Source organism: Panthera pardus, unplaced genomic scaffold (genome assembly GCF_024362965.1).
Source record: "Panthera pardus isolate Hobbes unplaced genomic scaffold, ASM2436296v1 HiC_scaffold_3, whole genome shotgun sequence".
NCBI classification, from domain to species: Eukaryota; Metazoa; Chordata; class Mammalia; order Carnivora; family Felidae; genus Panthera; species Panthera pardus.
The window spans coordinates 33,849,511-33,866,232 of NW_026526876.1; the positions used below are offsets into that span (position 1 = coordinate 33,849,511).

The window sequence follows — 16,722 nt, forward strand, 5'->3', positions numbered from 1 at the left end:
TTGTTGGGATGAGCACTGGATGTAATATGTAAGTGACAAATCACTAAATTCTACTCCTAAAACCAGTATTACACTATATAACTAACTTGGACTTAAATAAATAAAAAATAAATAAGATGAATATTAAGCTCTAAAAACATTTGCACATTTTAGAACTCACAAATACCTTAGGTGTCATCTTACCTAGACTACTCCTTCAATTAAAAGAAAATAGGAGAAAAAAATATATAATGAGTTATATGAGGTCAATGACTATGCAAAAAATGAATTAGGATTAAGTCATGAATTTATCCTGCTTTCCCCGAACCACCCCAGTTATATCAATGAAATTCCACGTGCTGGGAAAGCCCTCAGTTCTGAGTATATCAGGACCATTTATTACTCAGGATGACTGACTGATGCTTGCTTAGTCCCAGTGTACTGCTGCTGCTTCTACCCACCTGCTTTGGTTTTGCCTTCCCATATGGAAGATATTATGCCAGACATCCTGTACCCAAAGATCCTTGGATTGGGATATGTAGGTAGCAGAGGGTACTACAACAGACAGAAGCTTATGGGAGTCTTTAATCAGGCTCTGTGGGGGAAACAGACTTGGGCTTATGCATGATTCAGTTCATCTGTGTAAACAGGTCAGCATCATGCCCCTCAACCCAGAGATATTCCCATTCTACGTACAACATAAGGACCAAACCTGGAGAAGGACAACTGTGCTGATCTTACCCAGCTCAGTGAGAACTTGATCACATGCTGTGATGATCACTGAAGCAAGACCAATGTTGATGATGTGAATAACTTTCTTTCATCTGAAAATGTTTCTATGAGTTATTCTCAAATAGAAAACATATTAAACACTTATTTTGCAAAAATTCATAATATTTAGGAAACAACTTCCTTTTTTACAATTCCTCTAGTGACTATGGAAAGCAATGTAAACACCAACAAGGAAAGTCCTGCCCATTGGTCTAAACTTTGGGGGTCCAGCGCATAAAAGCCCCAGATCCAGAGGAGGCACCAGAATCTGAAAACCTCACCTCCGGACAGGACCCGCCCACCCTCCACCCCTGACACCATGACCCACTCGTGCTGCTCCTCTTGCTGCCAGCCTACGTGCTGCAGGACCACCTGCTGCCGGACCACCTGCTGCCAGCCCAGCGGCTGTGGGTCCAGCGGCTATGGGTCCAGCTGCTGCCAGCCTTGCTGCCGCCCAACTTGCTGTCACACCACCTGCTGCCGGACCACCTGCTGCCAGCCCAGCTGCTGTGGGTGTAGCGGCTGTGGACACAACGGCGGTGGGTCTAGCGGCTGCGGTTCAGGCTGCTGCCAGCCTTGCTGCCGCCCAACTTGCTGTCACACCACCTGCTGCCGGACCACCTGCTGCCAGCCCAGCTGCTGTGGGTGTAGCGGCTGTGGACACAACGGCGGTGGGTCTAGCGGCTGTGGTTCAGGCTGCTGCCAGCCTTGCTGCTGCCCAGCTTGCTGTCACACCACCTGCTGCCGGACCACCTGCTGCCAGCCCAGCTGCTGTGGGTGTAGCGGCTGTGGACACAACTGCGGTGGGTCTAGCGGCTGTGGGTCGAGCTGCTGCCAGCCTTGCTGCTGCCCAACTTGCTGTCACACCACCTGCTGCCGGACCACCTGCTGCCAGCCCAGCTGTTGTGGGTCCAGCGGCTGTGGGTCCAGCGGCTGTGGACAAAACTGCTGTGGGTCCCGCTGCTGCCAGCCAGGTTGCTGAACCCCCGTGTACTGCATGAGAACCTGCTACCACCCCACCTGCTGCTGCCTGCCTGGGTGCCTAGCCCGGGACTGTGGATCCAGCCGCTGCTAGCCTGACTACTGCCCAATATGCTGTCAGTCCACTTGCTGTAGGACCACATGCTGCTGCCCTTGCTGTGTCCAGCTGCTGCAAGCCTTCTTTGTTATTCATCTGCCTATTTAAGAGCTTGTGAATCAGATTGATGAAGTATGGACCACTTTTTTAAAATTATATTCTTCCTTATGTCCTGTGAATCACATGCCCTGTATCCTGCTTCATGTATCCTGCTATGGAGCCATGATCTCTGCTTTGACTCCAGGTCTTTGACTCAGGTCTTCATCCTGTCCCTCTAAGTATCTAGATAAAGAAACAAATCCTTATGACTCATACATGGGTGTCACCAAATAATGAAAGACTTCATATCATTTTTATATTTCAGTCCTCCTATGATGCTTTCTACCTGTCATGATCACTTTGAATATCTCCCTAGATGCAGAAAGTCTTACTTACATTTCTTAATAAATCCTGTTCTATTCTGAATCTCATTTTGTCTCTCTTTTTTTTTTTTTGTCCAGTGCTCCCAATGTGAGAATTTATACACAAGTTGCCTATCAAATGTAATGTCCATTTGGAGCCTCATACAGTCTTCCACAAATTATTATCTCCACTTTTGGATAAGGAAAGTTCACAGCAGAATGTCGTAGCTGACATGGACAGACTCAGATCCCAGACTACATCTCCTTCCCTTTCTGAAGTGCACTTACATTCATATCTCCAGTCGTGTTAGAAAACACCCAGGGTGGAGAAGCCAAGATGGTGGAACAGCATGGAAGTTTTTTGTGTGTCTCGCATCCATGAAATACAGCCAGACCAACACTAAACCATCCTGCACACCTAGAAAACTGATCTGAGGATTAACACAACAATATGCACAACCTGAACCACAGAACTCAGCAGGTACATGGTGTGGAGAGGTGAACCTGAGGAGAGAGAAGCCTTGGAGGGCAGGGAGCTGCTTTTGCATGTGGAGAGAGGATGGAGACAGCAGGGGGTGTGTGGATACGGGAAAAGCACCCCTCCCCAAAAGCAGCTGGAGAGAAAGCGGAAAAGTGGAAACAGCTGCAAGGACTGAACTAAACAGGGAGAAAGGAGAAAGAAGAGGGTTTAAATTCCATTAAGACTGTAAACAGGGGAGTGCAGAGTCTGAAACTCTGCAGCTCAATACCTGGAGGTGCTCTGGTGTGAAGGGCGAATCCTCAGGAGCAGAGTGGGGTCTGGGACGTTCTTGGGCCACATGGGGAGAAGCGGTTCCACTGCTGGAAGGACATTTGGTAGAGGCTGTGAGGCCACCTGGGCCCAGCAGACCCCAGAGAATGGCCACATTCGCTGGTGCTGGAACGATGTCATTGGGGGTGAAGCCTGGTGCCAGATGTGTGTTGTGATTTGCCATAATCCCTGAGGTGGTGCTGCTACACTGTCTCATGAACTTTTTCTGGGGTGGGCTGGCACCTGGCCCCGGTCTCTGGGCATTGGCAGCAGCACAGTCCTGCAAGCGTCCCTGGGTGCAGCTGGCACCCAGCCATTGCTCGTTGAGATCCTCCGCAGAGGGTCAAAGACACAGTCCCTCAGAAGTGGGGGGCCAAGGAAAGCAGCCGCATCTGAGACAAAACTCAGGAGGGAGGTGCTGCCTGGGGCTCAGTCATAGACGGTGTGGAAGCAGAGAGTGGACGGAAGCCAAAGACAAAGGACAGGTGCGCGATTGCTGATTGGGGAGAACAGAGTTCCCATACTAGAGACTGGGTAGCTGGGTGACACCATTTTCACTGCTCCCGCCCATGCGCATACGTACCTACAAGCACCACAATCCACCCCAGTAGGCTAGCAGCGCCATCTAGTGGAGAACGGAGCCATTACACTAAGCCCCACCCAACTGGGCCAACCTCGCTCTCCAAGAACACAAGTCTCACTGCCTGCTAAGTTCATGGACTATGAAGTACTTCATAATTTGACTTCGAGGGAAAAATGAAGTAATTTCAGTCATATTTCAGTCTGTTAGCTGGTCCACCTATTCAACTTTCTTTCTTTCTTTTTTTTTTCCTCTTTTTCATTTCTTTTATTTTTCTTAAATACAGAAAGGGAAAAATTCATTTTTATTTAAAATTTTTATTAAACATATTTTTCTTTAATTTTTTCTACTATAGTTTTTACTTTTGTGTAAAGTTTTTCAAAATATATTTTATTTTCATAATTTCATTTTAGTCTACCTCAGTGTATTCATTTTTTCAAATTTTCAAACAATTTATTTTTTTTCTTTTTTCTCCTTTTTTTTCTTTAATTTATCAAGCCACTTGCAACACCCAGACCAAAACACATCTAGGATCTACCATCATTTATTTGATTTGTGTGTGTGTGTGTTTAATTTTAATATTTTTTTCATTTTCATTTTAATTTTTTCTACCTCATTAATTGCTTTTCTCCCTTCAAAATGATGAAATGAAGGAATTCACCCCAAAAGAAACAGCTGGAAGAAACGACAGCCAGGGACTTAACCAACACAGATACAAGCAAGATGTCTGAACCAGAATTTAGAATCATGATAATAAGAATACTAGCTGGAGTTGAAAATAGATTAGAATCCCTTTCTGCAGAGATCAAGGAGTAAAAGCTAGTCAGGATGAAGTAAAAAATGCTACAACTGAGCTGCAATCTCGAATGGATGCTGCGGCAACAAGGATGGATGAGGCAGAGCAGAGAATCAGCAATATAGAGAACAAACTTACAAAGAATAGTGAAGCAGAAAAAAAAAGAGGGAGATTAAGGCAAAAGAGAACGATTTAAGAATTAGAGAAATCAGTGACTCATTAAAAAGGAACATCAGAATCACAGGGATGCCAGAAGAGGAAGAGAAAGAAATAGGGGTAGTAGGGTTATGTGAGCAAATCATAGCAGAAAACTTTCTTAACCTGGAGAAAGACACAGACATCAAAATCCAGGAAGCACAGAGGACTCCCATTAGATTCAATAAAAACCGACCACCAACAAGGCATATCATAGTCAAATTCACAAAATACTCAGGCAAGGAGAGAATCATGAAAGCAGCAAGGTAAAAAAAAGTACTTAACCTACAAGGGAAGACAGATCAGGTTTGCAGCAGACCTGTCCACAGAAACTTGGCAAGCCAGAAAGGAGTGGCAGGATATATTCAATGTGCTGAATCAGAAAAATATGCAGCCAAGAATTCTTTATCCAGCAAGGCTATCATTCAAAATAGAAGGAGAGATAAAAAGTTTCCCAGACAAACAAAAATTAAAGGAGTTTGTGACCACTAAACCAGCCCTGCAAGAAATTTTAAGGGGGACTCTCTGAGGGGAGAAAAGATGAATAAACAAACAAACAAACAAACAAACAGATAAATAAATACCAAAGGCAACAAAGATTAGAAAGGACCAGAGACCACCACCAGAAACCCCAACTCTACAAGCAACATAATGGCAATGAATTCACATCTTTCAGTACTCACTCTAAAAGTCAACGGACTCAATGCTCCAATCAAAAGACATAGGGTAACAGAACGGATAAGAAAACAAGACCCATCTATATGCTGTTTACAAGAGACCCACTTTAGACCTAAAGACACCTTTAGATTGAAAGTAAGGGGATGGAGAACCATCTATCATGCAAAAGAAAGCTGGAGTAGCCATACTTATATCAGACAATCTAGACTTTAAAATAAAGACTGTATCAAGAGATGCAGAAGGGCATTATATCATAATCAAGGGGTCTATCCACCAAGAAGACCTAACAATTGTAAACATTTATGCACCAAATGTGAAAGCACCCAAATATATAAATCAATTAATCACAAACATAAGGAAACTCATTGATAGTAATACCATAATAGTAGGAGACTTCAACACCCCACTCACAACAATGGACACATCATCTAATCAGAAAATCAACAAGGAAACAATGGCTTTGAATGACACACTGGACCAGATGGACTTAACAGATATATTCAGAACATTTCATCCTAAAGCAGTGGAATATACATTCTTCTCTAGTGCACATGGAATGTTCTCTAGAATAGACCACATACTGGGACATAAATCATCCCTCAGCAAGCACAAAAAGATCGAGATCATACCGTGCATATTTTCAGACCACAACACTATGAAACTCGAAATCAACCACAAGAAAAGATTTGGAAAGGTAACAAATACTTGCAGACTAAAGAACATCCTACTAAAGAATGAATGGGCTAACCAAGAAGTTAAAGAGGAAATTAAAAAGTATATGAAATCCAATGAAAATGATAACACCACAACCCAAAACCTCTGGGATGCAGCAAAGATGGTCATAAGAGGAAAGTATATAGCAATCCAGGCCTTCCTAAAGAAGGAAGAAAGGTCTCAGATACACAACCTAACCTTACACTTTAAAGTGCTGAAAAAAGAACAGCAAATAAAACCCAAAACCAGAGGAAGACAGGAAATAATAAAGATTAGAGCACAAATTAATGCTATAGCAATCAAAAAGCAGTAGAAGAGATCAATGAAACCAAAAGCTGGTTCTTTGAAAGAATTAACAAAATTGATAAACCCCTAGCCAGTTTGATCAAAAAGAAAAAGGAAAGGACCCAAATAAATAAAATCATGAATTAAAGAGGAGAGATCACAACCAACAAAGCAGAAATAAAAACATTAATAAGAGAATACTATGAGCAATTATATGCCAATAAAATGGGCAATCTGGAAGAAATGGACAAATTACTAGAAACATATACACTACCAAAACTGAAACAGGAAGAAACAAAATTTGAATAGACCCATAACCAGTAAAGAAATTGAATTAATAATCAAAATCTCCCAAAAAACAAGAGTCCAGGGCCAGATGGCTTTCCAGGGGAATTCTACCAAACATTTAAGGAAGAGTTAACACTTATTCTCTTGAAGCTGTTCCAAAAAATAGAAATGAAAGGAAAACTTTCATACCCGTTCTTTGAAACCAGCATTACCTTGATTCCAAAACCAACCTCACTAAAAAGGAGAACTATAGACCAATTTACCTGATGAATATGGATGCAAAAATCCTCCATCCCTCTCTCTCTGCCCCTCCCCCGTTCATGCTCTGTCTCTCTCTGTCCCAAAAATAAATAAAAAACGTTGAAAAAAAAATTAAAAAATCCTCAAGATATTAGCCAACTGGATCCAACAATAGTTAAAAAAATTATTCACCACGACCAAGTGGGATTTATACCTGGGATGCAGGGCTGGTTCAATATCTGTAAAACAATTAATGTGATTCATCATATCAAAGTTCATCATAAAAGAAAGTTCAAGAACCATATGATCCTCTCAATAGATGCAGAGAAAGCATTTGACAAAATACAGCATCCTTTCTTGATAAAAACCCTCAAGAAAGTAGGGGTAGAAGGATCATACCTTGAAATCATAAAAGCCATATATGAATGACCCAACACTAATATCATCCTCAATGGGGAAAATCCGAGAGCTTTCCCCGTAAGGTCAGGAACACGACAGGGATGTCCACTCTCACCACTGTTATTCAACATAGTATTGGAAGTCTTAGCCTCAGCAATCAGACAACACAAAGGAATAAAAGGCATCCAAATCGGCCAGGAGGGAGCCAAACTTTCACTCTTTGCAGATGACATGATACTCTATATGGAAAACCCAAAAGATTCCACCAGAAAACTGCTAGAACTGATTCATGAATTCAGCAAAGTTGCTGGATATAAAATCAATGCACAGAAATTGGTTGCATTCCTATACACCAACAATGAAGCAACAGAAAGAGAAATCAAGGAATCGATCCCATTTAAAATTGCCCCCAAAACCATAAAATACCTAGGAATAAATCTAACCAAATAGGTGAAAAATCTATACAATGAAAACTATATAAATGTTATGAAAGAAATTGAAGAAGACACAAAAAAAATGGAAAAAGATTCCATGCTCCTGGGTAGGAAGAACAAATATTGTTAAAATGTCTATACTACCCAAAGCAATCTACATATTCAATGCAATCCCTATCAAAATAACACCAGCATTCTTCACAGAGCTAGAACAAGTAATCCTCAAATTTGTATGGAACCAGAAAAGACCCTGAAAAGCCAAAGCAATCTTGAAAAAGAAAACCAAAGCAGGGGGCATCACAATCCCAGACTTCAAGCTATACTACAAAGCTGTAATCATCAAAACAGTATGGTACTGGCACTAGAACAGACATTCAGATCAATAGAACAGAATGGAGAATCCAGAAATGGAGCCACAAACATATAGCCAACTAATCTTTGACAAAGCAGGAAAGAATATCCAATGGAATAAAGACAGTCTCTTCAGCAAGTGGTGCTGGGAAAACTGGATAGCAACATGCAGAAAAAATGAACGTGGACCACTTTCTTACATCGTACATCGTACAAAAATAAACTCAAAATGGATGAAAGACCTAAATCTTTCTAAGACAGGAAGCCATCAAAATCCTTGAGGAGAAAGCAGGCAAAAACCTCTTTGATCTTGGCTACAGCAACTTCTTACTCAACACGTCTCTGGAGGCAAGGGAAACAAAAGCAAAAATGAACTACTGGGACCTCAACAAAATAAGCTTCTGCACAGCAAAGGAAACAATCAGCAAAACTAAAAGGCAACCCATGGAATGGGAGAAGATATTTGCAAATGACGTATCAAATAAAGGGTTAGTATCTAAAATCTATAAAGAACTTATCAAACTCAACACCCCCAAAACAAATAATCCAGTGAAGAAATGGACAAAAGACATGAATAGACACTTCCCCAAAGAAGACATTCAGATGGCCAACCGACACATGAAAAAATGCTCAACATCACTCACCATCAGGGAAATACAAATCAAAACCACCATGAGATACCACCTTACACCTCTCAGAACGGCTAACACTAACAACTCAGCCAAAAACAGATGTTGGTGAGGATGCGGAGAAAGAGGTACCCTTTTGCACTGCTGGTGGGAATGCAAGCTCGTGCAGCCACTCTGGAAAACAGTATAGAGATTCCTCAACAACTTAAAAATAGAACTACCCTATGACCCAGCAATTGCCCTACTAGGCATTTATCCCAGGGATATAGGTGTGCTGTTTCGAAGGGACAATGCATCCCGATGTTTATAGCAGCACTATCAACAATAGCCAAAGTATGGAAAGAGCCCAAATGTCCATCGATGGATGACTGGATAAAGAAGATGTGGTATACATATACAATGGAGTATTACTTGCCAATCAAAAAGAATGAAATCTTGCCATTTGTAACTACGTGGATGGAACTGGAGGGTATTATGCTAAGTGAAATTAGTCAGAGAAAGACAAAAATCATATGACTTCACTCATATGAGGACTTTAAGAGACAAAACAGATGAACATAAGGGAAGGGAAACAAAAATAATACAAAAACAGGGAGGGGGACAAAATTTAAGAGACTCTTAAATATGAAGAACAGAGGGTTACTGGAGGGGTTGTGGGAGATGGGATGGGCTAAATGGATAAGGAGCATTAAGGAATCTACTCCTGAAATCATTGTTGCACTATATGCTAACTAATTTCGGTGTGAATTAAAAAAAAATTAAAAACATTAAAAAAAGAAAACACCCTGGGTCTGAGCACCAGCAAGATGTTCATTTGAGTGTCTTCTTTGACCACATAAGTATTGTTTTCCTGTATATGCAGGTGACTCTGGGTCAAAGTTGTAGACATCAGTGTTCTACAATTCAGACATCAGAAGCCACATATGAGGGCAGCGGGACCTGCCCTGTAGAGCTCTTGTGAACACAAGATCCCTTTGTTGCCTTGGGCGCTGCCCAGGCCCTCAGCACACCTCTGCATCAGATATAGGTGAGCAGGCAGTGTCCTCATGGGAAAGAGACACATCTGAACACACTTGTTTTTGCATGTGAAGCAAAAATCACATGCAAGAAATCACATTCTTGTATGGCTTACTAGTCCTCAGGACCTAATGGCAGAGTAAAAAGGTATTAGTTAGTTTTCTGCCAAACATATTATGCTTCCCAACTGTAAGGCAATTTGTTATCATGATCAAAATGTTACCAAGACAATTAAGGAAAAACAATGTCAGAGACTGAGAGACCATGCAATGGGCATGTATGACTTTGAGAAATCCATGAGCTTTGGACCATCTAAGAAACAGAACACCTTCCATTTTTTTTGTGAAGGAACCATGAAGCATTTGATGGGAGAAAGATGCCTGTTCCAGGGAAGTGAGAAGAATGTGAGAAAGAAGAAAGAGAAAAAAATGTGGGCATTCATAGGAGTCATGATGGACAGAAGGCTGGTGCTTCTGGTCCTGAAATAATGGTGCTCTCTCAGCATTCAGAGATGTGGGGCTTGATTCAAATTCTGAGAGGAATATGAGACTATGCTCCGGGTCACCTCCTGGGAGCAGTGGAAGGACCTCTGATGAGCTACAAAGGGTCATGTCTGGGACACATGCCAACATTGGAGCTTAGGCATCCAGGATCCTCTGGAGAGACTGTCAAGGGCAAACTTGCCTACTGCTGGTTCTTTTTTTTTTAATGTTTATTTTTTGAGAGAGAGAGAGACAGGGTGCAAGTGGGGGAGGGGTAGAGAGAGAGAGGAAGACACAGAATCTGAAGCAGGCTCCAGGCTCTGAGATGTCAGAACAGAACCCGATGTGGGACTCGAACCCACGAGCCATGAAATCATGACCTGAGCTGAAGTCAGACACTTAACTGACTGAGCCACCCAGGCACCCCCAGAGCTGGAGTCTTTATAAACCAAATCTCCAGAAGCAAGAGTTGAGTATTTTCTTAGTGTGGCACACACAGGTAGTATGACATTGTGCTGTCCATGAAAAGAGCCCATAGACAGAGATGCAGATCTGGTGGGTAGAAATTGTCCCAAACACACAAATTTCTGAGATATATGGCTGGTGTATTCAATACATCTTGGACAATCTATGGTTTTCATCACTCTTTCCAACATTTTCTTAATTTGCTTAATAAGCTGATACATTTTCTGGATGAAACAAAGATAAGATGGAGGAGGATGAAGGGGAAGGGGAGGAGGAGGAGTAAGGAGGCAAGGATAGAGGAAGAAATGAAGGAAGGAGACAGAAAAGAAAAGAAAAAAGAAAAGGAAAAGGAAAAAGAAAAGGAAAGAAACTTCAGAACAAAGGAGAGGAGAGGAGAGGAGAGGAGAGGAGGAGGAAGGGAAGGGAAGGGAAGGGAAGGGAAGGGAAGGGAAGGGAAGGGAAAGAGAAAGAGAAAGAGAAAGAAGGAAGGAAAGAAGGAAGGAAGGAAAGAGAGCAAATGTACATAAAAGTGTAATCAGCTACGTGAAGACACTGACAAGGCTAGCTAACAAGGTAAGGACTAAGTCACCAATTCACCCTGGTTTGCCCATACTGCCCCACTTATAACACCTGAAAGTCCCACATCCTGTGAAAGCATTCAATCTAGGTAAATTAGGAGTACTGGTCAAAAAGGACTCACACTTACTGATGCTTGCTTAGTCCCAGTGTAGTGCTGCTGCATCTACCCACCTGCTTTGGTTCTGTCTTGCCACATGGAAGAGATGATGCCAGACATCCTTTACCCAAGAGACTTTGGTTGAACTGGGATACAAGTTGAGTAGGGTGCTATGGGAGACAGATTTGCCTGTGGGAGGCTTGAATCAGGTTTTTGTGGGGAAACGGACCTGGGCTCATGCAGCTACTAAATTTGTCCCTGTGAACATACCAGCATCATGCCCATCACCTCAAGGATACTCCCAATCCACATACAACCTAAAGATAAAAGCTGGGGAGGGACCACTGCTCTAACCCTAACTAGCAGGAACTAGATCACATGATGCAATGGTCATTGAAGTGAGAATGATGCTGCTGTTGTGACCACCTCCCTTTCACCTGAAAATGTTTCTGCGAGTTATTCTCAAATAGGAAACCATTAAACACTTATTTGTAACAATTCCTAACATTTAGGAAACAACTTCCTCATTTATGATTGCCCCCAGTGACTATGGAAAACAACGTAAACACCAACAAGGAAAGTCCTTCCCATTGGTCTAAACCTCGGGGTTCCAGCACATAAAAGCCCCAGAAACGGAGGAGGCACCAGAATCTGACAACCTCACCTCTGGACAAGACCTGCCCACCCTCCACTCCTGACACCATGACCCACTCGTGCTGCTCCTCTTGCTGCCAGCCTACGTGCTGCAGGACCACCTGCTGCCGGACCACCTGCTGCCAGCCCACATGCTGTGGGTCCAGCGGCTGTGGGTCCAGCTGCTGCCAGCCTTGCTGCTGTCCAACTTGTTGTCACACCACCTGCTGCCGGACCACCTGCTGTAGGACCACCTGCTGCCAGCCCAGCTGCTGTGGGTCCAGCGGCTGTGGACACAACTGCGGTGGGTCTAGCGGCTGTGGGTCGAGCTGCTGCCAGCCTTGCTGCCGCCCAACTTGCTGTCAAACCACCTGCTGCAGGACCACCTGCTGCCAGCCCAGCTGTTGTGGGTCCAGCTGCTGTGGGTCCAGCGGCTGTGGACACAACTGCGGTGGGTCTAGCGGCTGTGGGTCCAGCTGCTGCCAGCCTTGCTGCCGCCCAACTTGCTGTCAAACCACCTGCTGCAGGACCACCTGCTGCCAGCCCAGCTGTTGTGGGTCCAGCGGCTGTGGGTCCAGCGGCTGTGGACAAAACTGCTGTGGGTCCCACTGCTGCCAGTCAGTTTGCTGTACCCCCGTGTACTGCACGAGAACCTGCTACCACCCCACCTGCTGCTGCCTGCCTGGGTGCCTAGCCCAGGGCTCTGGATCCTGCTGCCAGCCTTCTTGCTGCTGATTGCCTCGCCAAGAACCACCGTCTGACTTGCCACTTGGGAATCGGTCACTGCCAAGCGTTGCGGAAAGCCAGCCCGCAATCCCCAACATCTCGGTTATTCGTCCGCCTGTCTACCATCTTGTGAATCAGCCTGATGAAATGTGGACCGCTTCTCCCTGATTCGCTTCTTCTTTCCTTCCTCTGGGTCATGTGCCAGCTTCACCCAACCTGATACAGAGTTAGGATCTCTGTTTGGTCTCCATAGTCAAGAACTTTATCCTGTCCCTCTAAATACGTCAGTGAAACAACTCCTCAGGAATGACCTATAACTCGTGGAAACTGCTGAAAGCCCACACGGGTATGTTTTCTTTCTCGGTGTACTCAAGAAGCTTGTATGCCTCTTGCTGCCTGTTATGTTCCCTTTCAATGTCTCCCTAGACGCGGGGAGTCTCACCTGTATCTCTTAATAAATTCTCTATCATTTGGAATCACCTATTGTCTTTGTTTTTTATTTTATTTTATTTTATTATTTTAATATAGTTTATTTTCCAATTGGCTAACATACAACACCCAGTGCTCATCCCAACAAGGGCCATCCTCAATGCCCATCACCCATTTTCCCCTCTCCCACACCCCTGCCATCCATCCTCAGTTTGTTCTCTGTATTTCAGAGTCTCTTGTGGTTTGCCTCCCTCTCTCTCTGTTTGTAACTATTGTTTTTGCCCTTGCCTTCCCCCACGGACTTCTGTTCAGTTTCTCAAGATCCACATATGAGTGATAACGTAGGAGATCTGTCCTTCTTTGACTGACTGATTTCACTCAGTGTAATGCATCCAGTTGCATTCATGTTGCTGCAAATGGCCAGATTTCATTCTTCTCATTGCCAAGTGGTATTCCATTGTATATATAAATCACATCTTCTTTATCCATTCATCAGTTGATGGACATGTAGGCTCTTTCCATATTTTGGCTATTGTTGAAAGTGTTGCTAGAAACATTGGGGTCATGTGCCCCCAGCATCAGCACTCCTGTATCCCTCGAGTAAATTCCTAGAAGTGTTACTGCTGGGTCATAGGGTAGTTCTATGTTTAAGTTTTTGAGGAACCTCCACAGTTTTCCAGAGCGGCTGCCCCACTTTGCATTTCCACCAACAGTGCAAGAGGGTTCCGTTTCTCCACTCCCTTGCCAGCATGTGTAGTTTCCTGATTTGTTCACTTTAGCCACTCTGACTGGTGTGGGGTGGTATCTTAGTGTGGTTTGATATGTATTTGCCTTATGAGGGGTGATGCTGAGCATCTTTTCATGTGTCTGTTGGCCATCTGGATGTCTTCTTTGGAAAAGTGTCTATTTGTGTCTTCTGTCCATTGTGTCAAGAGCATACTTAAACATCATAAAAGCCATATATGAAAAGCCCACAGCTAACATCATCCTCCATGGGGAAAAACTGAGAGTGTTCCCCGTGAGAGCAGGAACACGACAGGCATGTCCACTCTAACCACTGTTGTTTAACGTAGTGTTGGAAGCCCTAGCATTAGCAATTGGACAGCAAAAATGAAATAAAAGGCATGAAAATTGGCAAAGAGGAAGTCAAACTTTCCCTTTTTGCAGACGACATGGTACTCTACATGGACAACCCAAAAGACTCCAAAAGAAGACCCCCTAGAACTGATACATGAATTCAGCAAAGTCGCAGGGTACAAAATCAATGTACAGAAATCCATTGAATTTTTAGACACAAATAGTGAAGCAACAGAAAGAGAAATAAAGAAACTGATCCCACTTACAACTGCACCAAGAACGATAAAATCCCTAGGAATAAACCTAACCAAAGAGGTAAAAGATCTGTATGCTGAAAACTAGAGAAAGCTTATGAAGGAAATTGAAGAAGATGCAAAGAAACGGAAAAGCATTCCATGCTCATGGGTTCGAAGAATAAATATTGTTAAAATGTCAATACTACCCAAAGCAATCTATACATTCAATGCAATCCCAATCAAAATTGCACCAGCACTCTTCTCAAAGCTAGAAGAAACAGTCCTACAATTTGTATGGAACCACAAAAGACCCTGAAGAGCCAAAGTAATACTGAAAAGAAATACTGAAAACCAAAGCGGGAGGCATCACAATCCCAGACTTTAGCTTCTACTACAAAGCTGTAATCATCAAGACACTATGGTATTGGCACAAAAACAGACACACAGACCAATGGAACAGAATAGACAATCCAGAATTGGACCCACAAATGTATGGCCAACTAATCTTTGATGAAGCAGGGAAGAGTATTCAGTGGGAAAAAGACAGTCTCTTTGGCAAATGGTGCTGGGAGAACTGGAAAGCAACATGCAAAAGAATGAAACTAGACCACTTTCTTTTACCATACATAAAAACAAACTCAACATGGATGAAAGACCTAAATATGAGACCGGAAACCATCAAACCCTAGAGGAGAAAACAGGCAACAACCTCTTCAACCTCAGCCACAGCAATTTCTTATTCAAAGCATCTCCAAAGGCATGGGAATTCAAAGCGAAAATGAACTATTGGGACCTCATCAAGATAAAACCCGTATGCACCGCAAAGGGAACAGTCAACAAAACTGAAAGACGACCGATGGAATGGGAAAAGATATTTGCAAATGACATATTGGATAAAGGGCTAGTATCCAAAATCTATGAAGAACTTACCAAACTCAACACCCGAAAAACAGATAATCCAGTGTCTTTGTGTTTTTGTACCCTGTTTCCAATGCAAGGATTTGTACGTACATTTTACATCACATGCAGTGTCCGTGTGGAGCCATACACAGTCCTCCACAAGTCATTATGCGCATTTTCAGCTGAGGAGATTTCACAGTGGAGTGTGCCACAGCTGACATGGACACACTCGGATTCAAGACTGTGGTTCGGGCGCTTGCTGAAGCGCACTTACGTTCAGATCTCCAGACGTGGTAGCAAACGCCCTTAGTCTCAGCACCAGCAAGATGTCCATCCGAGGCCTTCTTTGAGCGCACAAGTGTTATTCTCCGGGACAGGCGGGCCATCACTGGCACTAAGTTGTAGACATCAGTGTCGTACAACTCAGCCACAGCAGCCATAGGTGAGGACAGCGGGACCCGCCCTTTAGAGCCCTGGGGAACCCAGGATGCTCCTGTTGCCTTGGGTGGCATCCAGGCCCTCAGCACTCTTCTGCCTCACATACAGGTGAGCCTGCGGTGTCCTCGTGAGCAACAGAGGCAGCTGAACACGCTTGTGTTTGGGTCGTGGAAATCACATTCTTGTTTGGCCTCCTTGTCCCCAGGACCTAATGGTATATAGTAAAATGGCATCTTGTGATTTTCGGCCAAACCTATGTCTCTCCCCTCCTGTAAGGCAGTTTGTCATCGTGATCAAAATGCTGCCCAGAGAGTTGATGAAGCATGGTGTCAGGGCCAGAGAGATCGTGCAATGGGCATGTAGGACTTTGAGGAATCCATGAGCTCTGAACCATCTAAGGAAACAGAATAAACTCTGGTATATTGTGGAGGAAGTGTGAGCAACCGAGGGGGGAAAAATGATGCCTGCTCCGTGGGGGTGAGGAGAATGTGAGGAAGAAAAAAGAGACAACAACGTGGGCATTCCTAGGAGTCAGGAACGAAGTCTGCTGCTTCTGGTCCTGAACTACTGGTGCCAACGCAGCACTCAGGGCTGTGAGGCCGATTCAGGCTCTGAGAGGAAGAGGAGACAGGGCCCCGGGTCACTTCCTGGGAGCAGTGGAGGGACCTCTGATGAGCTTCGAAGGCCCCTATCCAGGACACATGCCACCATTGGAGACTAGGTACCCAGGATGCTGTGGAGAGACTGCCAAGGCCAAACGTGCCTAGCGCTGCTGGTTCTCAAGAGCGCGATGTTGGCAAAATGAGATGAAAACCTGACACGACCCATGTTTCCGCGTATTTGCTGGATGTTGACTAAATCCTTCGTGAGCATTCCCTTTAATTCTTGGAGGGATTTGCAAAGTAGGTATTAAGGTTCCCATTGTGTAGGTGAGGAAATTGAGACTGAGTGGGGTAAAGGAATGTCAGAGTTTGGTTTCTCCCAGAAACTACCCTGAATAAAGGAGTCTGGGAATGTGGTTTCTTTGGGGAGGTC

The 16,722-nt window shown here is 43.9% G+C and overlaps 2 protein-coding genes across 2 annotated transcripts; both read left to right on the forward strand.

Moving 5' to 3' along the window:
- The first annotated feature begins 1,031 nt into the window (after nt 1-1,031).
- On the forward strand, nt 1,032-2,293 carry LOC109258599 (keratin-associated protein 9-1-like). Its single transcript, XM_019435511.2, has one exon. The coding sequence runs from the start codon at nt 1,070-1,072 to the stop codon at nt 1,730-1,732; it is 663 nt and encodes a 220-aa protein (XP_019291056.2). The 5' UTR covers nt 1,032-1,069; the 3' UTR covers nt 1,733-2,293.
- Nucleotides 2,294-11,904: 9,611 nt separating this feature from the next.
- LOC109258597 (keratin-associated protein 9-3-like) lies at nt 11,905-13,083 on the forward strand. The gene has a single exon (XM_019435509.2). The coding sequence runs from the start codon at nt 11,951-11,953 to the stop codon at nt 12,614-12,616; it is 666 nt and encodes a 221-aa protein (XP_019291054.2). The 5' UTR covers nt 11,905-11,950; the 3' UTR covers nt 12,617-13,083.
- The last annotated feature ends 3,639 nt before the right edge of the window (nt 13,084-16,722 follow it).